This window comes from Oncorhynchus clarkii, chromosome 16, assembly GCF_045791955.1.
Source record: "Oncorhynchus clarkii lewisi isolate Uvic-CL-2024 chromosome 16, UVic_Ocla_1.0, whole genome shotgun sequence".
In the NCBI taxonomy this organism is placed as follows: domain Eukaryota; kingdom Metazoa; phylum Chordata; class Actinopteri; order Salmoniformes; family Salmonidae; genus Oncorhynchus; species Oncorhynchus clarkii.
This window is the reverse complement of record NC_092162.1, coordinates 17,108,252-17,136,108: the sequence shown is the minus strand read 5'-3', so window position 1 is coordinate 17,136,108 and position 27,857 is coordinate 17,108,252. Positions and strand designations below refer to the sequence as shown.

Sequence of the window (27,857 nt, the reverse complement as noted above, 5' to 3'; positions counted from 1 at the left end):
TCACTTGCATGTGTGTACGTCGTAGACACGCACACACTCCTGGCAGCTGACGTAGCAGCACCAGTGGAAGATGCAGTGGCACTTCTCCTTTCGCTTCTCAGTCCGGGTGTTGTGGCCCCTGCCGCAGCAGAGCAGGTCACAGCCCTCGATGCCGTGCGAGGACAAGTTGCAGGCACGGTCGCGGGTGCCGAACGAGCCCGTCTCCTGGTTGGGCTCGCAGAAGTTGGGCGAGCCCTCGTAGTAGACCATGTCACGCTCCGTGGGGTGTTTGAAGAAGGCATACTTGGCGCGCAGCGTCTCCACCCAGCCACGCGACTCTCGGTGCTTCTCCACCACCATCTCCGAGGCGCTGTCATACTTGTCTTTCAGGTAGTCACCCAGCATGCGGAAGTCGGGCTGTGCCCACCAGCACGTTTTCACCTCGCAGCTGCCAGACAGGCCATGGCATTTACAGCGAAGGTGCATGTGGTCCAGGATGGTCTGGGAAAAAAAGAGAAATAGGGAGAAGGAAACAGTTCAGAAACTGATAGAATAATCCTGTTTTCTTTCAGCACAGTGTAAATGTGATATCGATTGGTAGCTTGTCAGTCTACTACCGGAAAGTCCATTTGATTAACTACTCTTACCAATAACCTGGCTAGTGACGACCGACTTGTAGGTTGAGAACATGCTACTTGGCTGAGTCTTCAGGTGTAGTTCAGGCAGCTGTGAAACAGAGGCAGGCCTTTGCAGTGTGCAGCAGCTAATTCCCTCAGAAGTCACTGCACTCACCTGAGCAACGCCACCGGCTCTCTTAGCCTTTGTTTAGATTTGCTTAGCTTTAATTCTCTGGCTATATTTAGCTGCAGAATTCCCCCACCTGCGCCGGAAGGCAGGTGCTTGTGGCACCTTTGGGCGAGAGGGGAGTGGGGGCGCTGAGGGATGGAGGGGTTCTTAGTTCTGACATCATGTCCTGGGCTCGTCTGGCCCCTGGCATCTCCCAGGGGCCCTGGGGGGAAACAATGGAGTGTGAGAGTGCCAGGTGGGGCGACTGGGATCAGGGTGATGGAGAGAGGGAGAGGGGTTGTGACAGGGCTGCCTGCCGTTTTGCGGCTCCTGTGGGCTCCCTGCTCCTGTCTAGTCAGATCAAAAGGCTGCCTTGTTGCCGTGTGGTCTCTCCAATTGCCCCTCAGCGTGCTGGTGAGGAGTAGCTTGCCAGATATTTCACTGAGCAATGACAGCAACGAGTGATGGTTTAAGTCCAGGCTGATTCCCTTCTCTTCCCCCTCAACTAACTCAGGTTATTTGTCTGTCAGGGAATTTCGGATGGGATGTGAGGCATGAAAGGCAGGGGCAACTTTTTTACATCAGATAATTACCCAGAAATGTGGACTGAATTGAAGTCAAATACCGAAATCTTTCCTGTCACAGAATTATTAATCTGGTACTGTAACGTTTACTGTGGATAATTCCATCCTGTTGCCAAAAAAGTCGATCTTTGTTCATTGTCTTTTTACCTTTCTTCAGCTACAAGGCTGGGTGTGTCCAGTATCATTATGTAGTATCATTACATTATGTAGTATCATTACATATCATTATGGAGTGGTGTGTATTAAAGTATATCCACTGCATCCTGCTTGGCTGTGTAGTAAACAGTGTTATGTACAGTTGAATACATTTAAACTCAGTTTTTCACAAATCCTGACATTTAATCCTAGAAAATAATTCCCTGTCTTAGGTCAGTTAGGATCAGCACTTTTTTAAAGAATGTGTAATGTCAAAATAATAGTAGAGAATTATTTATTTCAGCTTTTATTTTCTTTCATCACATTCCCAGTGAGTCAGAAGTTTACATACACTCAATTTGTATTTGGTAGCATTGCCTTTAAATAGTTTAACATGCGTCAAACATTTCAGGTAGCCTTCCACAAGCTTCCCACAATAAGGTGAGTGAATTTTGGCCCATTCCTCCTGACATAGCTGGTGTAACTGAGTCAGGTTTGTAAGCCTCCTTGCTTGCACAAGCTTTTTCAGTTCTGCCCACAAATGTTCTATAGGATTGCGGTCAGGGCTTTGTGATGGCCACTCCAATAACTTGACTTTGTTGTCCTTAAGCCATTTTGCCACAACTTTGGAAGTATGCTTGTGGTCATTGTCCATTTGGAAGACCCATTTGCAACCAAGCTTTAACATCTTAAGACTGATGTCTTAAGATGTTGCTTCAATATATCCACATAATTTTCCATCCTCATGATGCCATCTATTTTGTGAAGTGCACCAGTCGCTCCTGCAGTAAAGCACACCCACAACATGATGTGGCCACCCCCGTGCTACACGGTTGGGATGGTGTTTGGCTTGCAAGCCTCCCCCTTTTCCTCCAAACATAATAATGGTCATTATGGCCAAACAGTTCTATTTTTGTTTTATCAGACCAGAGGACATTTCTCCAAAAAGTACGATCTTTGTCCCCATGTGCAGTTGCAAATCGTTTCCTGCTGAGCGGACTTTCAGGTTATGTTGATATAGGACTTGTTTTACTGTGGATATAGATACTTTTGTACCTGTTTCCTCCAGCATCTTCACAAGGTCCTTTGCTGTTGTTATGGGATTGATTTGCACTTTTCACACCAAAGTTCTTTCATCTCTAGGAGACAGAACGCGTCTCCTTCCTGAGCGGTTTGACAGCTGCGTGGTCCCATGGTGTTTAAACTTGCTCACTATTGTTTGTACAGATGAACATGGTACCTTCAGGCTTTTGGAAATTGCTCGTAAGGATGAACTAGACTTGTGGAGGTCTACAAAAAAAATGGCTTGGCTGATTTCTTTTGATTTTACCATGATGTCAAGCAAAGAGGCACTGAGTTTGAAGGTAGGCCTTGAAATACATCCACAGGTACACCTTCAATTAGCTTATCAGAAGCTTCTCAAGCCATGACATCATTTTCTGGAATTTTCCAAGCTGTTTATTAAAGGCACAGTCAACTTAGTGCATGTAAACTTCTTGTGATACAGTGAATTATAAGTGAAATAATCTGTCTGTAAACAATTGTTGGAAAAATGACTTGTGTCATGCACAAAGTAGATGTCTTAACCGACTTGCCAAAACTATAGTTTGTTAACAAGAAATTTGTGGAGTGGTGGAAAACCTAAGTGTATGTAAACTTCCGACTTCTACTGTATGTGTATTTACATTACATATTTACGTTGTATAGTATCTATAACCAATATATCCATTCTAGTAAATCCTCAGTGTAGGCCAGTGTAGGCCTATTTACCGTGCGTCCTGCCTCGTTGTTGTGCCGGTTCATAGCAGAGCGTGCATCGGGCCGGTTCTCTCTAGCATCGGCAAACTCTCTGGACACCAGCACCCCGAACTCAGCGTCCTCGCTGCAGCCGCCCCACTTCCAGCCCTCCCCCGGGGGACCCTTGTGGTGGGAATCACAGCCACACATGGTGGACGTGCCCTCAGCGCAGGACCGCGTTACAGCAAACGCCACGCCCGCAGAGGCGATGGCGTGGACAAACGCCGACTCTCTGGTGGCTAGCGAGAAAAAGGAAGGAGTAAATTCAATCAATTAATCTTTAGTACCATCTTCTTAACAAAACAGTTTCTGCAATCTTCACTGCTGCCAACTTCCATACATCAGGGGTAATGAAAATGACACCCTTGGGCACAAACCTATTAACACAGCTTTTCACCTTCAAGCAGGTATTCATATATCATAGCGATAAATACTTGGTTGACACACAATGTACTGCAAGAATAATGTTTTTCAGGAAAAAAGTTCTTGAGAGGATTTAAAACATTGGGCCCTGAGCAGTGTAGAAAACACTGGGTGAAATTCTCTTCACTCTCATCATCTCAACATCTACCATAGAGCTAGGAGATATGGACAAAAATCCATATTGCGATAAATTGACCCATTTTTTGCGGTAACAATAAATCAGCGATCAATTATGTGGGTGTGTTCTACCGATTTTGGAGAACGTCGTAGAGATGGCTACATGAAACATGTCCCCTAGCTGTGGCATCGCCATATTGTGGCTGGTGTCAGTAGGGCCTAATGCTCAGTGAGATCTCAATGACCTTCTGTCATCCCTGAGGTGTGCTGTTTTGCATTGGAAAGTATTTAAGGAATGTCGCGCCCCCCCCTCCCCACTCTCCTGCCCCTGTCAGAGCCCACAGGGCCTCTAGGTAGAAACCTTGCAGTGCGTCTGCTTTGCTCCGTGTTTGTGCTGAGAGATGGAGTTACGCCTCCTTTGAACGGAACAACTTATTATGTAACCAGACACCATTGTTTCACAATCGCAGCTCACTTACTGTGTGCTGAGGGCTTACCCATTTCTCTACTGCACCACCTCGCACTGCACACACACCGGCAGGGACACACACACAGAGGGTATGGGGAGGGCCCACTCTGCAATGGAGCCACTGTTAAAGCATTTAGGGAGGCCTAGCCCCTATAAAACTGACTGCAGTTAGTAGTGTTCTCTACTAAACACCTGCAGGGAAGTTAGTTATTCTACAGTGTAAGTCGATCTACAAGTCTTTGTAGTGTTAATTTACATGAAACAGAGAGTAACATAATTGAAAAAAGTTGTCGTTTCGGTCGCTAGGGGACATTTAACGCGCTCATAAAGTTAATTAGCGCTCAACCTTTCATGATGTTATTTTTTGCATTTAAGCCTTTGTTTGATTGAAACCTTTATGTGAATGGCTGAATAGAGTCACAGTTCATAATAGGGTGAGAGGTCATATGGCTGCACTGATGGGAAATCCTGGGAAGTGGAAATGTAATATAGTCACTGAACTAACACTAAACATCACCCCTGTTATCTACATGACAACATGTCTCACGCAATATCCAATCAGGTAATACATCTTGTAAATATATGGTCACAAAACCATGATTAAAGACATTGTCCAAAGTGCCCACAATCAAAAATGTTTTCCAGTGTGCTTCATTCTAGGTAAACAGAGCTAAAACGTAATTTTTGTGCTAAAACCTCAATGTTTGTTTGATTGGATCGCACACACCTCTGGTTGAGAGGCGAGGGGGAGTCCCAGCTAGCCCTGGCAAGCCATGCTGGGCTCTCCACAACGGGGGCCTGTGAGCTGTGGGCCCCGGGAGCTCTGGCTGTCAGCCAAGGCTGCGCTGCTCCTGCTACCTGCTGGGCCCATCAATCCGCCTTTGTTTCCCTTGTGTCACACTAGATTACCCACACAAAGGGCCCAGCGACTCGCGCCCCTGCAGCCCCGCTCTGCCCAGAGTTGGCAATCCCTAAACTCCCCCCCTCCAATACCCTCTCTCCGCCACCATCCTGAAACCCCATCCTCCACTACCACCACCACCGCCACTTTGCACCCTCAACCCCCCATTTTCCGCCTGTAGCCACCACCATAAACACCATAGTGGTTAAGGTGGCGGGGGAATGGTATAGCCACCCTGGTCTGGGACCCCCTCCCTCGTCAACCCCATGCCGTCACTCCCGACTAAGGCTGCCCCCCCTCCCTCGCCAGCACCCCCTGCCTTCCTTCCACCTCACCCCAACATGCCGGCCTAGGGTAGGTTGGGAGATTCCCTTTCAGCCTGTTTTCATGACAGAGTCAAAAGGGCGTGTGAATGGGGCGTCCGTGGGAGCCGGGCTGTGTGAGGCGCGCACTGGTCTTCAGGCACAGTAGGGGTTGAGCTGAGCCCTCCAGCCCCTTTCTATTGCATGTAATCTAATTTGGCCTTCCCACTCCCTTTTTTAAAATGTATTTTTAGGAGAGAGATGGAGGTTCACACTGCCCATTCCTGCCCAGATCCCTTTCCCTCTGACACGCAGGCTAATTAATATCCAATCAGCAGCCTCACTCCGCAACACAAAGACCCATCTTCATCATTAGGTATTTAAAGGCCTACTCCGAGCACCCCAGGTTCTGTTTTCTTAGTGCGTTCTGTGCTTTTGTATCAGATTGTTTAAAGCACCCAGTCAGTCTTAAGACCGTTGATGATTAGTATTCACTGTGAAAAGCCTGGCAGATGATCTCCAGTGTATTAACTGTGACAACTGTGTATCAACTGTAATTGTGTGAGCTATTCTTGAGAGATTTACAACACCAACTAACTTTCATGTGTGAAAACATCAACAAGGTTGGGAAGCTCAGAAGAAGACACACAGATTCAAAAGACAAATGTGATGTTGAAGGTAGCGAGATGGATGGACGTCAAATAATCTGTCAGTGCTTGTACCAGCGTTCCTTTCTCACTGCAGTAAGGAAAGGTGTATATTACTGTAATTACCCTGCGGGTCATTTGTCAGTAGGAGCATGTGGAACAGGCAGTGCTCAGCAGCAGAGCAATGGATTCTTCTATCGCTATGTCAGTTTACGGTACTTACCTCACATTTGTTTACACACCTTGTTTCCCATTTTCTCACTGATATGCAGTGGTGTATAGTACTTAAGTAAAGATACTTTAAAGTAATACCTAAGTAGGTTTTTGGGGTTATCAGTACTTTACTTTACTATTTACATTCCTTACTTTTACATTCCTAAAGAAAATAATGTACTTTCTACTCTATACATTTTCCCTGACACTCAAAAGTACTTGTTACATTTTGAATGCTTAGCAGGACAGGAAAGTTGTTCAATTCACGCACTTAAAGAGAACATCCCTGGTCATCCCTCCTGCCTCTTATCTGGCAGACTCACCAAACACAAATGCTTTTTTGTAAATGATGTCTGAGTGTTGGAGTGTGCCCCAGGCTATCCGTAAATTAAAACAACAAGAAAATAGTGCCGTCTGGTTTGCTTAATATAAGGAACGTGAAATTATTTATACTTTTACTTTTGATACTTTAGTACATTTTAGCAATTACATTTAATTGTGATACTTAAGTATATTTAAAACCAAATACTTTTAGACTTTTACTCAAGTAGTATTTTACTGGGTGACTTTCACTTTTACTTGAGTCCTTTTAAATTAAAGGTATCTTTACTTTTACTCAAGTATGACAATTGGGTACTTTTTCCACTACTGCTGATATGTCCCTTTAATGTTTTTATCACCGCTATGAGAAAAAGTAGTTTCCTCATAGAACCTGCAATCGCCTGTTGAAGTCAGATTAGCTCATCTTTTACTGAGGAGTCAAATTCCATGGTTGTTGTACATCAATGCGTTTTTTTGTATGTTTTATATGGTACTTGGCTGTAATGAATATATCCCAAAGATATCTCAGTTACATCCCTCATATGAATACCTCACTGGTATTCATATGTATTCTTCATACAAACAGTCCTGTTACAGTAGGAGGCCTACCTTTGTCCAGTACGGGCCCGAAGATGGCCAGGTTGTCCTTGATGGTGGTGCAGTTCCAGCGGCGCCCCCTAAACTGGTGCTGGCACTCTTGGATGCCCAGCTTCACGCCCTCGGCCACACTGGGCATGATCTCGATGTAGTTGCGACAGAAGCGCAGCTGCTTGGGCACCAGGCCGGGGATAGAGCCACACAGGATGGGTTGGGAGCCCAGAGACGAGTACTGCTGCCCCAAGGCTAGGGACCTGCAACACAGGGAGAGGGAAGGACGGGGGAGTGTGTCATGTACCTGCCCATCCAGACCTACAGTATATTACTGTCTAGTCTAGCGCCTACCCTACACAGTCTGTCAGTCTCTCTGTATCTCCATTCAGCTTTCTAACGAGAAGCCATCTACAGGATCTGCTGCCATTGAGAAAAGAGGGCCCTCCCTGAACACACTGCCTCAATGGCAAGGAGGGTTATATATGCCAGGGAGACCCTCCAGAGGCATATTGTTCAAAGAAAGAAAGCAGATTGCCTCTTGATATACAAAATTAAACTTCTTGTCCCATTGGTTTTAATATATTCTGTGCTCAGAGTTGCTCTTGCAGTAGGTGGGGTTGATTATTGTTTTTCTGTGGGGGTTGGGTTGACTCAGTGAGTGTTTTATTTGCTGCATGAGTGCTTAATGCAGTTACACTTACAGAAGCTAATAGCCCCTCTTCAAGAAAGGGATATGACCTATTAGTATTGCCTTTTCAAAGAGCTCCCTCTTGTTAGCCCCCGCAGATCCTGATGATCTGAAAGATAACACACACTAATCTGTCTGTTAGTTTCTCCTCTAGATAAGACACACACAAACAACACACATGCTCAATTCTCTGTTATTAGCCTAATTTCTGATATGCGATGTGTGTATGTGTGTGTGTGTGTGAAAGAGTGTGTATGCAGTTAAGTTTGTGCCATGTGTCGTATTGGACATATGGCATTCCTGAAACTCCCTGTGCTTCATCAGCGGGCTGGCAAAGATGTGCCTAAACATGGATTAATCACCACAACGAGACAGCCCAGATCAGCCAGGGATGCCAGAAACCATTATAGTTTCATCAAGGTAATTAATTTTAATTGCCTGTTTTTTCTCCTTAGATAAGGGAAGGAGAGGAAAAGGTGATGTTTGCTATGTCCATGTTTTAACATGCTTACTGTGATGACAGGCTCAAACAAAACTGCACCTTCGTGAAGATGCTATGTTTGCCATAAAGTAGTTATGAGATTTTGAGGTTTTATTGTTTATTTATTTGCGAGTGTATGCCACTTTTATAAACATGCCCTTACCTACCTATCCGAAGTGGCGCAATCCACCATGCACCACAACGCATTGCTGCAGATATTAAGTCCTGTAAGCTAAATTGACAGTACTATAATTAGCAGTAGCTTCTCTCAAGAGACAGAGCATTCATGATCCTTATCTGTTTCATGATATTGTACTGTACTGATTTTTTCATCAGCATACACAGACATTTTAGAGTGTGAGAGAGTGTAAGAGAGGATGTGTGAGAGAGACTGTGTGTGTGTGTGAGAGAGAGAGAGAGAGAGAGAGAGAGAGAGAGAGAGAGAGAGAGAGAATCATGGGGAACAATCGGTGCTGATCAGATCAGAGCACCACTCGGGAAGACCTCAGGCCAGCCGCGGGGCGCAACTCTATCACGGCAGCCACTGACTCTGAAAGATGAGCGCGCTGCTGCAACCCACCCCAACACAAAGGCCAAGCCATTGAAGTCAGAGGGAAAAGTTCACAGCTCATGTACGCTTTGCTTTCTCTCCCAGCCACAACCCCCCCCCCACCACCGCCTTCCTCACACTTTTGCTTTTTGATCTCCTTTGGAATACAGGTGAGCATTGTTACAGCAGGCTCCCAGGTTTCACTGCTTGCCAATGGGGCTTACGCACTGAGACAGCAGGCTGAATGGCTTGGCTAGTACTGCAGCTAAGCTGATGGAACATGTGAGACTGTCAACAGTCATCACTGCCTGGCCTGCCACATGTTCATCTTGCACTAACATACCAATAATGTTCAGAAAGATCATGCAATTTCTGGACTAAATAAAGATGGAGGGAAGACAAGTGACTAGTTCAAAGTCTATTGCAGTGAGCAGTCCTATCTCAAAAGATAAAAATATGCCCGGTAAAGCTAAAGTCATTTCACCTGCATTCACCCAGGCTTCAGACCTCTAACTCATTTCAATGCTGAGTTTTGTTATTTTAAACACACACTTGAAATATGTGTTCGTATTCATAAATATCTGTCGGCCCAATAACAATATCCCAATGATATAAACTGAATAAATAGTTCCATAACATTTCATGTTCCCTTGCACAAAAATAGACCTCTGATTTATGTGCTGGTAATTAGAGAGCGGTCATTTTTTATCTATCCATCTTTTTCTGTTATCCAGTAATCTAAGGCCATGTTTACTCAGGCATGAGGGAAGACCTTATAAACTCATCGGCCAATCCCAGAAATGCCACTGAGTTCAAGTGTTGCTGACTTCACTCTGTCTGGAGTGACTGAGTGACTAAGTTGCGTAATTACACAGTCTGTGCTACTGCCCATTAATCTCCCAACCTGCTATGAGGCGGACCAGAGTTGATGCCCTGGCCCTGCATGGAGCTGCCTGACGTTTTGGAGCCCATCCCTGGCACCACATAGCCAATCGGCTCGCCCCGTCTCCTTCTGGTACATTTGCTACTGACGCACCAGTTTCGGAGGCGATGTGTGGATGTCTGATGAAGTCAATTACTTAACCGCAGGAGGGTTTTCTTGTGGACTTAGCGTGTTTAGACTACACGCTGAGGCTCTGCGTCCTCTTTTATTTTGTTTGTAAAGGATGAGCCTCACTTGGTCTGTAATGGACTGACGAGATGAAAGCAAGGGTTGTCTTTGGCTAGGTGCTAATGACAGTCTTAGATCTGAGGAGAAGCCTGTGGGTGCCAGGCATATCTCACACACACACACACACACACACAGACAGAGCGCTGTGCGTATATCACGCTGAGCCGGTCGGCTTTGCCTCGCTTCTTGGAAGCCATGAGCGATGTGTCTCAACCAAGTGGGAGAGGAGCACAGAAGCAGCAGGGCATGGGCTGAGGGAGGCAGAATGCCGGGGGAATCCGCTCTAGGGGAGTAGACAGAGGAGCAGAAACTGCTTGGCAGGTGCATGCCTAGGCAGGTCTGTGACTGTGGGGCCTCCTCTGGCCCTGTGGGGGATTAGTACTGCTGGTTGGGGGTTTTCTCAGTATCAAAAGCAACTTGACGTGAGCATATGAGCCACTGGAAACCACAGACACGAAGAAGAGGAGACAAAGGGATTTCACCACAAAGTGCAAAACGGTTGAAATTAAGGACGTATCTATCAAGGCTATTTTCACAGGGGCAAAGCCTCTGTGAAGGTTGCGATTCTGCTCCATATGTCTTTTATGAAGGTTTGCTTCACCACTCCCTTAGCTGCTGAATAACCTTTGATTCAATCAGTATGTGTGGCTAGAATATTTTGCAGCTATCTCTGTGGGAGGTCTACATCACTGGGGTCAAAATGTCATACCTGTCTAAGAGCAGACTTTCCCTTTGTGACAGCCAGGTACTCCATGCCCTGAGGCACAGAAAACACTCTGCGACCCTCTGAACCACTTTAAGCATGACACCTGACCTCATTGCCTTGAGCTTGGTGGCATGTAGGAGCAGTTTGAAGTTCATGACCAGCTAGGCCTCCTATCCTATCATCACTTTAACCTCCAGTCATGCATTCAGCTCAACACCAGTCAAGGACAATTACCTCAAATGTGTAGCCCTCAATCTCTCCAATAGTATAAAGCCAATGTCAACTGTAACATGTGCAATCACTCAGTTGTCTATAGGCTTACTTTGTAAAGTGAGTGGGTGTAACGGATGTGAAACGGCTAGCTTAGTTAGCAGTGTGCGCTAAATAGCGTTTCAATCGGTGACGTCACTTGCTCTGAGACCTTGAAGTAGTTGTTCCCCTTGCTCTGCAAGGGCCACGGCTTTTGTGGAGCGATGGGTAACGATGCTTCGTGGGTGTCAGTTGTTGATGTGTGCAGAAGGTCCCTGGTTCGCGCCCGGGTATGGGCGAGGGGACGGTCTAAAATTATACTGTTACATTGGTGCCGTGACCCGGATCACTGGTTGCTGCGGAAAAAGGAGGAAGGTCAAAAGGGGGGTGAGTGTAACGGATGTGAAACGGCTAGCTTAGTTAGCAGTGTGCGCTAAATAGCGTTTCAATCGGTGACGTCACTTGCTCTGAGACCTTGAAGTAGTTGTTCCCCTTGCTCTGCAAGGGCCGTGGCTTTTGTGGAGCGATGGGTAACGATGCTTCGTGGGTGTCAGTTGTTGATGTGTGCAGAAGGTCCCTGGTTCGCGCCCGGGTATGGGCGAGGGGACGGTCTAAAATTATACTGTTACATGGGCATATTCCTGAAAATGATGTCCCTATGACAGTGCTGTTATACCATGTTGACAACTTTCTTCCTCAATAGGCCTAGGCTACAACTCATCCCATTCTCTATCATTTGAACGTAGCCATGTGAAGGGGATAACTAAGCAAGCTATCTCAATTCACCAATATTGTTGTCAGTTTGTCATCCATCTATCCAGTAATAGGTCTATAAAAGAACAGGACACTGTGACTATGTAGTTGCTGTTTTAAATTGCTTCAGTCATTGTATTAGTAGACACATTTGAATTATTTAGGATTTCCAATAATGCTTTATATTTGTGTTGTTAAAGTCACTGCTGAACTCACCATTTTGTTGGAACCCTCATCACGAGGAACACTTCTGGAACTAGACTTGTGGTTGCTTGGTCCATTATTGCTCAAGTTTACTTGTAAATAGCCTACACGTTTTTCACAGCGCAGAAAATGCCAATCAAGTTGTCAACGAGTTAACATAACTTCGGGCAACATGGCGCCCCATTTAGACCTTCACCATTTGTATGTTGCTAACTTTAATCTTGTAAAGGTTTACCAAACATATATCATATCAAAGAGAGTCGCCACTATGTGATATTTCAAAAACACAACAAGAGCAAACCGACACGAACTATCTAGACCGGCTGGACAGACAGCCGTTGTATCAGTAAAACAGTCTCGTGCTGTTCCTTTTCTTCCCGCGCCTTGTTACCGATTGTAATCTTCTCGCATGATGTCGCCTACACTAAAATACACAAGTTGTAACTTTTGGCAATGAAAAGTTATCAGGTAAGATCCATGCAATGTTACAGGGCTGGGGATTCGGTTTTCAGTTAATAGATGGACAATTTAATTCCTGAATCTATGCTAATGCATGCCTGGTTTTAGGCTAGCCTAGGCTACTCACAGGTGCTACACACATGCAACAATGAAGATGTTGAATGGAGAGCAGAAATTATGCCCAACAAGCTGTCAAACTCCCTTTAGCTTGAGTAAAGTGCAGGTAGGCTAAGCTACTTAACTGCAGTAACCAACATTTCCAGGAGGGGTATTGCTAATGTCTTCTGACTGAGTTGCAATCGGCAAAAATGCAACGTTTGCCCATGGCACTATGACCACAATGGGGCCTAGGAAGAGAGAGCAAAACAGATAGGGAGAGAAGGATTAGAGAGAACCAGCCTGTCACAATCCATCCCTCTGCATTATTCCCCAGGCACTGTTCAAAGCTTCATGGAAAATAGGGTGATGTGTGCTTGTGTAGAGGGGATGGCTCTGTTGCTACTTGTACTCAAAGGCTTTACTCCTATCATGCCATGCATTTAGGTGCACACATGGTTACCCTGTCATAGTTACTGTACAGTGCTTTTTTTTTTTTTTTTTTTCAAAACAGTAAAAAATAAAATAAATAATAAATAAACATAATTTACGGGATGGTAAAACGTTTTTTAGTGTAAACTTAAACGACTACAATCAGATATAGATTATGTAGAGAAGGGCTATTCCACAGTAACAGAATTACGCTGAGACTCAGATTTTTCACTTTTAAAATATGCCAAACAAAAACCATTGATTGCAAAGTTAAACAAACCATACAACTCTATGCACAAAGACTACTTGGAACAATTTCCACTGAGAATTTTACAAAAACACATTTATTGGAAGCACTGTGCAGAAACAAATTTGGTAGCAGAATTTCTGTCAAAATCTCCCTCAGGATTTATGCAACCACGTTTTCCATGTATATGCTCCGAATTAAGATTACAAGATGTCTGCAAAAAGAACGGGGTGTCAGCTATGATATGACACCTTGAGTTTAAAAAAATATATTTTGGTTATTGAACTACAGTAAATGAAGTGGATTAACACCTGGTAACGGAATTACGGTAACATAATTAAATTATGGGTCCCTGATCTGTACCATACTGAAATGCATAATTATGAATGTTATTCTCTTCTTAGTGATGTATCCGGAATAGGTACACAAAAGGTAGAAAAATGTAATAACCTCCTTTGCATGTTTGGGTATTATTCTACTCACTGGCTAATATTCTAATGAGCTCTGTCCCCAAACAATACCAAATTTGGTTGGTCTGGACCGTAAAAATCTGTACCAATCATAGACATCTATGTTTCAAAAGTTTGGGCATCACAGTACAGTACAGTTTATTTGGATCTCCATTAGTTTTGCAGAAGCAGCAGCTACTCTTCCTGGGGTCCACAAAAAAACACAAAACATGAAAAGTAACAAAACATAGATAGACAAGGAGTGCCATACAAATTTACAATACGATGATATACAAACAATGCAACTGAAACATAATACAAACAATACAACAACAACAATAATGTGTGTGTTAGAGTGTGTCTGTGTGTGTGTCTGTTTTGAGCCAGCTGCTGCTTTCTTTCTTTGCGGCACTTGACCATTTTAATGGACAGTAATCAAGAAGGGACAAGACCAGCGCTAGTACAGTTCATTTTTTGTGTAAAAAACACAACATATATTTTAATAACAGACACACCCCCCGCCATCTTCACAACAACTTTGTCAATATGATTTGACCATGATAATTGACCATTCAACGATATACCTAGGAGTTTAGGTTTCTCAACTTGCTTAATGGGTCTGCTGCCCTTTATGTACAACTCAAGTTAAGGTTTAGGTTTTAGAGAACGTTTTGAACCAAATACAATGCTTTTAGTTTTAGATGTATCTAAGACCAATTTATTAATAATCACCCATTCTGATACTGACTGTAGCTCCTTATTTAGCATTTCAGTGAGCTCACTGGCTTTGGGTGCTGACATGTGGAGTCATCCATACACATAGTCATTCTAGCTTCGGAGTAAGACCAGTGGCAGATCATTTGTAAAAATAGAGAAGAGTAAAGGCCCAAGGAAACTGCCCTGAGGGACACCACAGAGAAGCTTCCATTGAATAATACTCTATGGATTCTATTAGTTAAATAACTCTCCAACAATGTGATTCGTTTTTTTTATAACAATTTATTATCAATAACTTCAAAAGCTGCACTGAAATCTAAGAATACAGCTCCAACTATCAAATATATTATCAATTTATTTTAATCAATCATCAGTCAGTGCAGTACAAGTTTAGTGCCCTTCTCTATATGCATGCTGAAAGTCAGTAGTTAACTTGTTCTCTGAAAATTAGCATTGTATTTGGTCAAACACAATCCTCTCCATCAGTTTACTTAGAACAGACATACACTCCTTTAAGCTTTTATTAAAGATGATGCAAATAGGTAACGCAAATAGGGGTGGCAATACAGTCTGCTATCATTCTCAATAGTTTCTATGCCTGGTGGCTTATTATTATTATTATTATTATTATTATTATTATGATTGATGGATAACAATAGTTTTTCCACCTCTCCCACACTAACTTGTCAAAATTCTAAACAGCGATCCTTCTCTTTCATTATTAGATATTTTGTACAAAAATAAACAATATATACAAAAGTATGTGGACACACCTTCAAATTTGTGTATTCTGCTATTTCAGCCACACCCTTACTGACAGGTGTATAAAATCGAGCACACAACCATGCAATCTCCATATACAAACATTGGCAGTAGAATTGCCTTACAGTGACTTTCTACGTGGCACCGTCATAGGATGCCACCTTTCCAACAAGTCAGTGTTTTCACATTTCTGCCCTGTTAGAGGCACCGGCTAACTGTAAGTGCTGTTATTGCGAAGTGGAAACATCTAGGAGCAACAACGGCTCAGCTGCGAAGTGGTAGGCCACACAAGCTCACAGAACGGGACCGCCGAGTGCTGAAGTGCATAGTGCGTAAACATCGTCTGTCCTTGGTTGCAACACTCACTACCGAGTTCCAAACTACCCCTGGAAGCAACATCAGCACAATAACTAGTCATCGGGAGCTTCATGAAATCACCATGCGCAATGCCAAGTATCGGCTAGAGTGGTGTAAAGCTCGTCACCATTGGACTCTGGAGCAGTGGAAATGCGTTCTCTGGAGTGATGAATCGCGCTTCACCATCTAGTAGTCCGACTGACTAATCTGGGTTTGGCGTATGCCAGGAGAACGCTACCTGCCCCCTGCTTCTAGATGATTCTGTGCTTCCAACTTTGTGGCAGCAGGGAAGGCCCTTTCCTGTTTCAGCATGACAATTCCCCCATGCAAAATGAGGTCCATACAGAAATGGTTTGTCCAGATCTGTGTGAAAGACTTGACTGGCCTGCACAGAGCCCTGACGTCAACCCCATCTAACATCTTTGCAATGAATTGGAACGCAGACTGCGAGCCAGGCCTAATCGCCCAACATCAGTGCCCAACCTCACAAATGCTCTTGTGGCTGAATTGAAGCAAGTTCCAGAAGAAATGTTCCAACATTTAGTGGAAAGCCTTCCCAGAAGAGTGGAGGCTGTTATAGCAGCAAAGGGGTGACCAACTCCATATTAATGCCCATGGTTTTGGAATGAGATGTTCAACAAGCATGTGTCCACATACTTTTGGTCATGTAGTGTAGCTTCAAGAGCTTTGTCCAAATACTGAGGGCAGATTTAAACACCAACAAACAGCAGGGATTTAGACAGCCACTAGCCCAGGATAATCCGCTGTCCCAGCCACAAGGGCTAACCGCGTTATGGCCTGTGTTCAAGCTTTTAAGGAAACGTTGCTAGCTGGTTAGCTAGTTAGCAGCAGGGCTAGCTGCTACACCCAGCAGGTCTTCAAACTTTTGGTTGGCAGGATCCCTGGACAGATATAGCGGTCCCAGCAACTGAGGCTGGATCCCTGGACAGATATAGCGGTCCCAGCAACTGAGGCTGGATCCCTGGACAGATATAGCGGTCCCAGCAACTGAGGCTGGATCCCTGGACAGATATAGCGGTCCCAGCAACTGAGGCTAACCGCGTCACGGGAAACAAATTCAAAAGGTAGCTAACAACTGTATTGTACTGACCTACTTTTCTTTACTGTACTGTACTGTGCTGTTCAAACTTGTGAAATAGACGTCTATGATTGGTTTAAATTTGGACTGACCCAATTTCAAAAAATTTTCAACGTCCATGGACGTCCAGTGTCGTTCGGTGCTCAGTGGGTGAGTGGGCTGGTTACAGTGAATGGAAAGAGAGGGAGCTCATGGGTAGGTGTCAGTAAGAGCCGGTAGAAATTACATTAACTGGAGAGAGTGAGAAGAGAGACAGGGAGAGAGAGAGGGAGGGGTTGTCCAGACTGTTTTCACACTCTTGATTTGACCACCTAGCGACAGAAAAAGAACGAAAATTGTTATGAGCTGAACCAAACAGTATGCCAGTGGAAGGGAGAACAGTAGCAGGTGACCCAATTGTGGTGAGTGACTACTATGAATTCCCATTGTTGCCAATTCAGTTGTAGCCATTCTTTAACAGATTTTTTTGGTCATTCTGTTACCGACTTAATAAATCATAAACCAAATTGTTATCAGTAAAAACACTATAACTAATTGATAGGTCTACATTTACCTGTTACTTCTGTGAACTTTCATTGTCCTCCCTCCTCATGAGAGAAATTGGAAAATATTGATGTGTTTTGATGTATTTCTAATGCCTTTTAATACTTTTTCTGATAGATGTTTCTTTTCCAAAACCTTTGCTTATTCCTAATTTGTCAGATGGAAAATGGTTGTAATGTATATACTGTATGCCTTAATTTCTCAAACATGTAGACTTTGCTTTCATTTGACACCAAATTTGATATGCTCCTATGAACGTCACATGTTAGTGCTCTTGTTTTCTTTTCTCAAAGAAACGCACAAAAATATTATTATTATAATAAGATATTCTTTGAGACCAAACAATCACAAAAATATAAGCTATGTATTCAGGAGTATTTTTGTCATGGCATGGGGCCCCGATTGATTTTGTTGTTTGAGTCACTCGGGTATAAGCCATGGAAAAATGTGTAGAATTTCAGGAAATTAGCTTTAAAACTGCAAATGTTCTCTCAGCCTCATGGCAAAATGTGTAGAATTGCAGGATGCCAGCTTTAAAATGGTAAAAAATGTATCTCCATGGCAAAATGAGTAGAATTTCAGGAAATTAGCTGTAAGACAGCAAATTCTGTCTCTGCGGCCAAGAGAAGAGCCTCTAAAATGTTCAATCGTTGACCACGCCATTGGCCACCCCTACCGTCACATCCACCACCTAAACCCCATTTATATCCAGATAGATACCCTGCTGTGGGGACAAATTGCTGTCTTATAATTCAACTGAATGTTCCGTGAAACTACTGTACCATAATTAGGCTTGTTGTAGCCTCACCCACTGCATTATCCTGCTTGTTGAGTGTGTTGACTGGCTACTTCATAAAACAGATAACAGCCTGCTGAAAATTTGGCGGATGCTGATATAGCCAACCTTTTGACTCATATCACATTTAATTTCATTTCAATGTGATGACTGACTGTACCTTGTTTGTTTGCGTAGAACACTCAGTCTCAACCACCCCTACACATAATATAACCCGTCGATAATGACTTGCTGATAGATCTGTGTTGTAGGAGAGAAGTGGGATTCATTTAAGATTTCTCCACCCCACATTTGCATAGGGATAGTTGTTGATGAATACCAATCAGTCTTGTGCATGTGTGAAAAACTTTGATTCGATTAATTCAATTCATCTTATACCACAGCATTGTTGAATACTCGTTTCTGATTGGCTAGGACATTAAAACCAGATAACGGGACAGTTAGAAAAGATACCGGGACACCTTGCAGTCATGATTCCCATTTGCAGTCCCATTTGCGTACGATAGTTGTCTTATCAATCACACCAAGATGAAACTCAGACTCCAGATAGTTAGAGACCATATAAAGTCCACAGACTGTTCGGTATATAGGAGCGCTCTCTACAATGAAGTGCTATCAAACTTTATTCTAGCTCTATGTTGACATCAGAAGTTGTCAGATTTACCCTGGAGGTCTGTGCTAAATGAGGCCTCATGCACTCAGGATGAACACCAAAACATTGCCATCGGAATCTCAATTATAATCCAACCACAGAATCCACAGGAGAGACAAAGACACTCTGAAGAGAGTGTAAGTGGGGCACAGGAAGTTGTCGGCTTCGCCCCCAGGATGGGACTTTTCCTGGCGGAGGCTGGAATGCACAGCTCCTCTCTGTGTTGTTGTGTTCTGTTTTTCTTTGGCACACTTTTGATTTGTAGTCCAACAGCTCTGGGCTGATCAGATAAAAAATGACAGGACCCCAGAAACATTTTCCAACCTGTTTTTTTTTCTTCCTTCAAACCAATCATCCCTCTCTCCCTTCATCCCTCTCTCCCTCGCTCTTGCTCTCCCTCCTTCAATACTTTGAGAGCGAGTGCAAAGCTGGGACAGGGAGCCCCTGCAGTCAGAACAGAGGAGAACAGGGAGCTGGGGTGTAAACTTGTGAACCTGCCTGTCAGGAAGCGACACTGAGTGTGAGAGCCGTGCAGTTTGCAGTTCGCTGGGGAGCAGACAGAACACTCTGACTGACTGTGTTTAACTCAGTGCAGCAGTGCCAGTCATAGTGGAAATAGCCCTTTCTTTCTTTCTTTCTTTCTTTCTTTCTCTCTCATTCTCTCTCTTGCTTGCTCTCAGTCTCGTTCTGTATGTCAGAGCACAGACACAACTGAAACTGTTCAGATAGAAAACGGCATGGCCTGTTTACAAAGTGTATATGTGAACCATCCAAAGGAAACAGTAGTAATCAGTGACTGCCCTGGCTTTACCTCTCCTAGCATTGTGAGACAGTGCCCATTCGTTTTGATTTACATTTGGTTGAATTGTCAATGTGAAATCAACCAAAAATATCACCTTGTCATTTGATTAAGGTTAAAACTTGGGTGAGAAATGTTGATTCAAAGTCATCACATAGAATTTGTGGGTTGAAATGACGTGGGAACAATATTGATTCAACATAACATTTATTGAATTACACTACATGACCAAAAGTATGTGGATACCTGCTCGTCAAACATCTCATTCCAAAGTAAAAAACAACAACATCATCAAATCAAATGTTATTTGTCATATTCGCCAAATACAACAACCTTACCGTGAAATGCTTACTTACAAGCTCTTAACTAACAATGCAGTTTTAAGAAAATTTGTTAAGAAAATATTTACTGACTGAATGAACTAAAGGAAAAAAATTGCAAAAAAAATGCCAAAAACAAAGTTACACAATAAAATAACAATAAGGAGGCTATATACAGGGGGTACCAGTACTGAGTCAATGTGTGGGGTACAGGTTAGTCAATATAATTTGTACATGTAGGTAGGGGTAAAGTGACTATGCATAGATAATAGACATTGAGTAGCAGCAGTGTAAAATCAAAGGTGGGGGGGTGTCAGTGCAAATAGTCTGGGTGGCCATTTGATTAACTGTTCAGCAGTCTTATGGCTTGGAAGGTAGAAGCTGTTAAGGAGCATTTTGGACTTAGACTTGGCGCTCCAGTACCACTTGCCGTGCGGTAGCAGAGAGAACAGTCTATGACTTGGGTGACTGGAGTCTGACAATTGTTTTGGCCTTCGCCTGACACACCTAGTATATAGGTCCTGGATGGCAGGAAGCTTGGCCCCAGTGATGTACTGGGCTGTACGCACTACCCTCTGTAGTGCCTTATGGTCGGTTGCCGAGCAGTTGCCATACCTGGCGGTGATGCAAGTCATGAGCATTAATATGGAGTTTGTACCCCTTTGCTGCTATAACAGCTTCCACTCTTTTGGGAAGGCTTTCCCACTAGATGTTGGAACATTGATGAGGGGATTTACTGTACATTTCAATTCATCCCAAAGGTGTTCAATGGGGTGGAGGTCAGGGCTCTGTGCAGGCCATACCGATCTCGACAGACCATTTCTGTATGGGCCTCACTTTTGGCACGGGGGCATTGTCATGCTGAAATAGGAAAGGGCCTTCCCCAAACTGTTGCCACAAAGTTGGAAGCACAGAATCATCTAGAATGTCATTGTATGCTGTAGCACTAAGATTTCTCTTCATTGGAACTAAGGGGCCTAGCCCGAACCATGAAAAACAACCTCAGACAATCCTCCTCCACCAAACTTTACAGTAGGCACTATGCATTGGGGCAGGTAGTGTTCTCCTTGCATCCGCCAAACCCAGATTAGTCTGCCGGACTGCCAGATGGTGAAGCGTGATTCATCACTCCAGAGAATGTGTTTCCACTGCTCCAGAGTCCAATGGCGGCAAGCTTTACACCACTCCAGCCGACTCTTGGCATTGCGCATGGTGATCTTAGGCTTGTGTTAGGCTGCTTGGCCATGGAAACCGATTTCATGATACTCCCGACGAACAGTTATTGTGCTGACGTTGCTTCCAGAGGCAGTTTGGAACTCGGTAGTGTTGCAAACGAGGCCAGAGGATTTTTACGCGTTACGCGCTTCAGCACTCATCGGTCCCGTTCTGTGAGCTTGTGTGGCCTACCACTTCGCAGCTGAGCCGCTGTTGCTCCTAGACATTTTCACTGCACTTACAGTTGACTGGGGCAGCTCTAGCAGGGCAGAAACGAACTGACTTGGAAAGGTGGCATCCTCTGACGGTGCCACGTTGAAAGTCACTTATCTCTTCAGTAAGGCCATTCTACTGCCAATGTTTGTCTATGGAGATTGCATGGCTGTGTGCTCAAGTTTATACACCTGTCAGCAACAGGTGTGGCTGAAATAGCCGAATTCACTAATTTGAAGGGACGTCCACACACTTTTGTATATATAGTGTATCTGGAATCTTGTGTTGTGCATACATGTATGACCTGAGACATAACCTGGGAAGGTTTGACTATAATTAAGCATTTAGGGTACACAGGTGTGACCAATACTAATTAGTCACCAGACACCAGGCCTGTCTAAAGGTTACTTCTTGTTCATGATTAGCTACTGCCCAGTATTTTTTAAATTGTATTTAACCTTTATTTAACTAGGCAAGTCAGTGAAGAACAAATTCTTATTTACAAATTCTTATCTACCCCGGCCAAACCCTAACCCGGACGAGGCTGGGCCGATTGTGCGCTGCACTATGGGACTCCCAAACATGGTCGGTTGTGATACAGCCTGGATTCGAACCAGGGTGTGTAGTGATGCCTCTAGCACTGAGATGCAGTGCTTTAGACCGCTGCCCCACTCGGGAGCCCAGTAGCAGATTTTCAAACAGGAGCTATAAAAATGGGCAATTCTGGCCAATTAAGGTTTATACTGTGGTGTGTGTGTGGGTTTCTGTTTCAGAGTGAAGGAGTTTGTTCCTTCCCTCTTTAACTTCCCTCTCTCTCTCCCTCTCTCTCTCTCCCTCTCTCTCTCTCTCTCCCTCTCTCTCTCTCTCTCTCTCTTTCTCAGTCCATGTGTGTGCCCCTGTGCCTCTTGGCGTTTTGGCCTATTTTTCTTTGAGGAACTGTCCTGACCTGTGTTTTAACGCAAGTAATAGCCCTGCACTGTGGGACTTTGTCATCACATGTTCTTTGATGATATGCAGAGATTAGGAATCTCCTTTACTACTTTGAACTACCAGCCTCCTTTGAACCTCTCTCCCAACCGTCTGGTTAGACTGGATAACGTCATGCCAGGGGTTTGTTTTGTAGAGCTGGACAGTCAGGTGTCAGGCTCTTTTTGTGTCAACTGAGTGTTAGCTCACTCGGATGACATACATCGATTGCAATTCAAGCAGTTAGCTAGCTACTGTAGCTATCACTGTGGCAAAGGAACCACAGCACAATATAACCCAAACTGGGGCACAAATAGGGAACCTTATCCACCTGCTCAAGTGATGTAGGCTAGTCCAATATCAACTGTACAGAATGGAGGTTAGCCAAATCGGAAAATAAACTTGCATTTCACATGGTACAGATCTCTGTCTGGTCGAAGTCACTATACTAGCCATAGATAATTCTCACAGGCATTAGGGATGACTTTAACACCCGCCTGTATGGCAGCCGCTGCCATTGTTATGGAACCTTACCGGTCTTAATAATAACATTCTGTAAGGCTTTCCCCTTTTCTTTCGCCTCCCTCCCATTGCACTGCTCAATATAATGTCTGAACATCCTTGATCTTTTCACACCAGGATTGCAGACGGAGGAGGTTCTCGCACTGAGGATCATTAAAGTGACCCCTTCAGGGGGGGGGGGGGGGGGGGGGTCACAGTCACATAATGACATTCCAGAGACCCAGAGATGGACCCTAGAGCCCGCATTTAAGCCACAAGAGTTGCCCTGCACATAGAGGGCAGGGGTGGGCAGGACAAGGGATGTGTATGGTAGGCATGACTTAGAGAAGATTGACCATTTAATTTACTCTGCTACCCACATATCACAGAGGGAATCAGTGTTTAGACTTCACGTCTCTCTCTCTCTCTCTCTCTCTCTCTCTCCCTCTCTCTACCTACCTAACCTTTAATATAGGGCCCAACTGATGTGATTTTTTGGGTTTGATTCTGATTGGTTGGGGGGCGAAACGTACTGATACCGATATATCTGCACGATATACTGTTTTACAGCAGGGAAAATGATAAAGTGTAATTTTTCCACAGTGATTTCTCATAAATTTCCATCCAAAAGAGCAATTTTCTTAAAACTTCTTCGGGATCGGTGTCCCGCCCACGGGACGGTTGAGCTAACGTAGGCTAATGCAGTTAGCATGAGGTTGTAAGTAACAAGAAACTTTCTCAGGACATAGACATATCTGATATTGGCAGATATTGGCAGAAAGCTTAAACTCTTGTTAATCTAACTGCAATGTACAATTTACAGTAGCTATTACAGTGATAGAATACCATGCTATTGTTTGAGGGGAGTGCACAGTTTTGAACATGAAAAGTTATTAATAAACAAAAATAGGCACATTTGGGCAGTCTCGATACAACATTTTAAACAGAAATGCAATGAGTCATTGGATCAGTCTAAAACCTTGCACTTAAACTGCTGCCATCTAGTGGCCAAAATCTGAATTTCAGAAGGGCTGGAATAATACATTATGGCCTTTCTCTTGCATTTCAAAGATGATGGTACAAAAAAATACAAAATAGTGTTTTGTTTTGTATTATCTTTTACCAGATCTATTGTGTTATATTCTCCTACATTCCATTTTCATTTCCACAAATCTCAAAGTGTTTCCTTTCAAATGGTACCAATAATATGCATATCCTTGCTTCTAGGCCTGAGTTACAGGCAGTTAGATTTGGGTATGTCATTTTAGGCGAAAATTGAAAAAAGGTGTGGTTAATAACTATGCTTCAAATGTTGATTTCATACATTAATGACACATCATGAGAATGGCCGCAGTGTCCAGATCAGCATGAGATTCCCTTTTCTCATCCTATTTATTGAATATCGTTTATCGGTGGAGTTATCACCGATACCGAAATAGTAATATTGGTGAATATATATCGGTCGGGCTTTAGTTTTATACAATATCTATGTCACTGCCTTTCCTCTATCTACTTTCTATACCTTAATCTTAACTTCCTTTGTGTATTATTTTATTATAGTAACACTTTGCTTTCACTACCAACAGACATGAGAATTACAGAATGTATCCATGTCTGTGGTATTGACAAATGTCTTATATTTGTCTGTCACGATTGTAGCAAATAGATAGTTTTGGTGCTCCACATATCCCTACTCTGACCTGCAGGAAGTGGATTCCATGCAACTGATGTGATTATGCCGACTAGGGCAGTGTTGAAATTGGTGCTACCGGAGGCTACAATGATCAGCTAAAAACTGCATTTCACCAAAAGTCACCAGAAACTCTGGCATTAAAAGGTAAAGCCACAGCTCAGTCAGTTTGAATAGCAACATACAGTTTCCATAGGTGACATCCTCTCTCTGGTTCCCTCTGTAACAGAACAGTGGCCATGATTACCAGGATATTAAGTGGGGTAATAGTCAGCTGGATTTAAATGTTTAGCGGTTCTGCGGCAATGTACACCTCAAATCTTTGTTCCACCAAGGTTGGTATTTGAAGAGTTTCTAACGGGTAAGACATGGGCGATGTGGAGTGTCGACGTTCACTCATCATGGCCACTGTCTATAACATGAATACAAACAGAAATGACTGAGCTGGCTGACAGGTTAGATTTAGAGCGTTCATTTAGGGATTACCTGTGTGTACACCAAGCGTTGATGGTATTTGAATGTGTGATGGGCTCATCCTAAACTACATTGATGATTTGTCAAGATCTTTTTAAGTTGCTGTTCTCATCATTCTACCATGATGACAAACACTTAGGCCTACTGTAGGTATAGTATAGTGTAGAGTACAAAGTTGACGCATATCAACCCTTTTTCTCCAATCACTTTGCAGCTGGCCTATCTAAGGGGAAATCAGTTAATTCTGCCTCCAGGACAAGACTGATGACAATGAACGACAACAGGCGCAAAATTCTGCGAGAAAAGATTTTCATACATCCCAGTTTTATAGCCTGGCAAAAGACACCATACAGTATGGAAGCAGTACAGGGCTTTGCCACAATCTTTTCCAAAATACTTGATATTTAAGATGAGACTTGTGAGATGTACTATATTTATGTATAGCGTAAGAGGTGAGTAATAGACATACTATACAAAGTAAAAAAAGCACAGATTTTTCTCCAAATACCACACATTTATATTAGAGATGGGCATCAGGCTGCCAAAACCTTTATCAGATGGCTCTAGTCTACCGAGTGGCGCAGCAGTCTACCGAGTGGCGCAGCGGTCTCCCGAGTGGGCACACATCTCAGTGCAAGAGGCGTCACTACAGTCCCTGGTTCGAATCCAGGCTGTATCACATCCGGCCGTGATTGGGAGTCCCATAGGGCGGCGCACAATTGGCCCAGCGTCATCCGGGTTTGGCCGGGGTAGGCCGTCATTGTAAGTAAGAATTTGTTCTTAACTGACTAGTTAAATAAAGGTTAAATAAAATACAGAGCCCTCTTGGAACATACTGTTGTCTTTTATCTGCTTTGATATCTTTACACATACTTTATTTTCTCTCACTAAGGAAACTCTTCTAGCTACCAAAATGTTTGCAATTTAAAGAGGAGTCTATTTAAGTTACATTCTTGCGGGGGGGGGGGGGGGGGGTGTATTTTGTGTGGCAGCTCCAGCTCATCTCCCCTCATTAGCTAGCTATTTCACTCTATCACCTCTTCCTCTGTGCATATGTACATCTCCAGAGTTATTTATGCTCTGTTTTGTTTTCGACACCCCATCTTGTGATTGTGTGACTGGCTGCCAGGCATGGTGCAGTCAAAACTCCTTCTCCCCTCCCTTCCCCACTTGGCTGGAGAATTTACGACCAAGTCATCGCCCTGAAGCTGAAAGGAGCCCTGGCTCGCTGAAACGTAGCACCCTCTCCCTTGACGCACCACGTACCCATCTCGTTGTTTTATCCGCTCTTGGATTTGCTCGACAACGCTCCACGACGACAGTGACAGCGCCCCATGACATCCATTCCTCAGCACCTGTCTGACCACCTGAAGCTATACAAGGCCATTTCATCTTTTCTCCCTCTCCACCTCCCCCACCCTCCACTTCAAATGAGTTATCCAAATCAAAGGTGGTGCGCATTGTCCGGAGCTGAACATTACACCAGTGTCATGTAAGCTCCTTGAGCAGAGAACAGCTGCAGGTAATTCAGACAGAGAATCCTGGTGTCTTTGTTATGTTGTGTGCTGAATCAAGGGAGTGGGTGTAAAGTCGTCCTGCCATTAACACTTCATCCCTGTGGCCTGTGTCTTTGGCTGCTCCCCTCTCTGTAAATGAAACCAGAAGATGCTGGTGGTTTGGGCAGGGACCGCTGTGGGACCACATGCTAACTGGGCTACTAAAAGTGCAGTAGCTCTGACAAGTATTGTGTCGGGATCCAAAGAAGCTTTGTCATACACCTACTCACAAATATCTCCAAAATAAAATACTTAATGTTACAAAAGAGCAAGGCCTATGAGGTCAGATGCATAAAGCTGAATTTGTAATGAGATGATCCTCTACATTTCATGTGAGGGTGCCAAACAAACGGGTTCTGGAATATTTCAACAAAGACACGTAAAAGCCCTACAGAGCATAACCTGATTGTATCATGACACTAACAAACTCGTCATAGACCTCGGAAATATTGCAATACTAATTCAATGGCAAAGTATATGCTTAATTATTGTTTATATTAAGTATATTAAAATGTATTATAACCATTTATGTATCAATTAGATCTGACACTGTGGCAGTCTCACAAATTTGTTGATTTCATTGATTTGGAGAATTTCAAAATGAGAGGGCTTTAAGTAATTTCAAACACTATTGATGGTACTAAACAGTTAACACTTTTTGTGAATAACTCCCTCGAAACAAAACCAATGAAGAACATTCAGTTAACAATGAAGAGTTACACGGCATGATTGGGGGCCGACGGCCAGAATGTAGAATATGGACCCACAATGGCAAAACAAAGCAAAATGACGCTGACTTAAAAGGTCCTGATTGTATGACTCCAAATATAAAATTATAGTTTTATTTAACAAAATCAACTAAGTACTTATACATTTGGACTCACAAAATGTATGGTTGAGTTTATACACTTTTAGTTTGTCCTGAAGATGTTCAATGTTGTCATTGTCCTTGGAGGATGGAGACATTATCTAAACCAATAATTACACTAATTCCAACCGCTATTTAGAAACGCTCCAGGCCAATATTCAGAGACAATTTACATAGACATGCCATCCATAGGCTCCTTTAAAAAAAAAACTATATATATTGAATAAGCTTCATGTTCATGTTCAACTACAATTCCAACCTCCTTAGCATCACAACATTTATCTAATAAGATAAATGGACCTTAGTGAAGAGGAAAAGAACGGCAAGCCTTTTCCGTTACACCAGTGTTTGAGGTTAAGATTCTTTTGGACTGGGCTGGAGAAAAATTTTCCACGCAGTCAACTGAAAGTGCACTGTATTCTGCCCTCTAAAAATGATCATTGACCAAAAGTATATAGCAGCTCTAGGATTTGATGCTGAAACTCTAGATTGTACTCACCACCAGATGGGATAACCTCCAAGCACCCGCCAGCTGGACAACCACACACACATCATATATCCAATCAGGTACAAATCCAT

The 27,857-nt window shown here is 43.5% G+C and overlaps 1 protein-coding gene across 1 annotated transcript; it reads right to left on the bottom strand.

Moving 5' to 3' along the window:
• On the bottom strand, positions 1-27,857 carry LOC139367478 (proto-oncogene Wnt-3-like). The gene is made up of 4 exons (XM_071105703.1): positions 27,778-27,857; positions 7,284-7,525; positions 3,255-3,520; positions 1-480 (listed from the first exon to the last, which is right to left on the bottom strand). The coding sequence occupies exons 1-4, from the start codon at positions 27,855-27,857 to the stop codon at positions 1-3; spliced, it is 1,068 nt and encodes a 355-aa protein (XP_070961804.1).

Bases quoted from the DNA above. Each gene is read 5' to 3' on its own strand.
- LOC139367478 (XM_071105703.1), bottom strand. From the start codon at position 27,857: ATGGATTTGTACCTGATTGGATATATGATGTGTGTGTGGTTGTCCAGC. The intron at 7,526-27,777 runs GTGAGTACAATC...CCTGTGTTGCAG, and splicing joins GGAGGTTATCCCATCTGGTG to GTCCCTAGCCTTGGGGCAGC. The intron at 3,521-7,283 runs GTAGGCCTCCTA...TTTTCTCGCTAG, and splicing joins CGGGCCCGTACTGGACAAAG to CCACCAGAGAGTCGGCGTTT.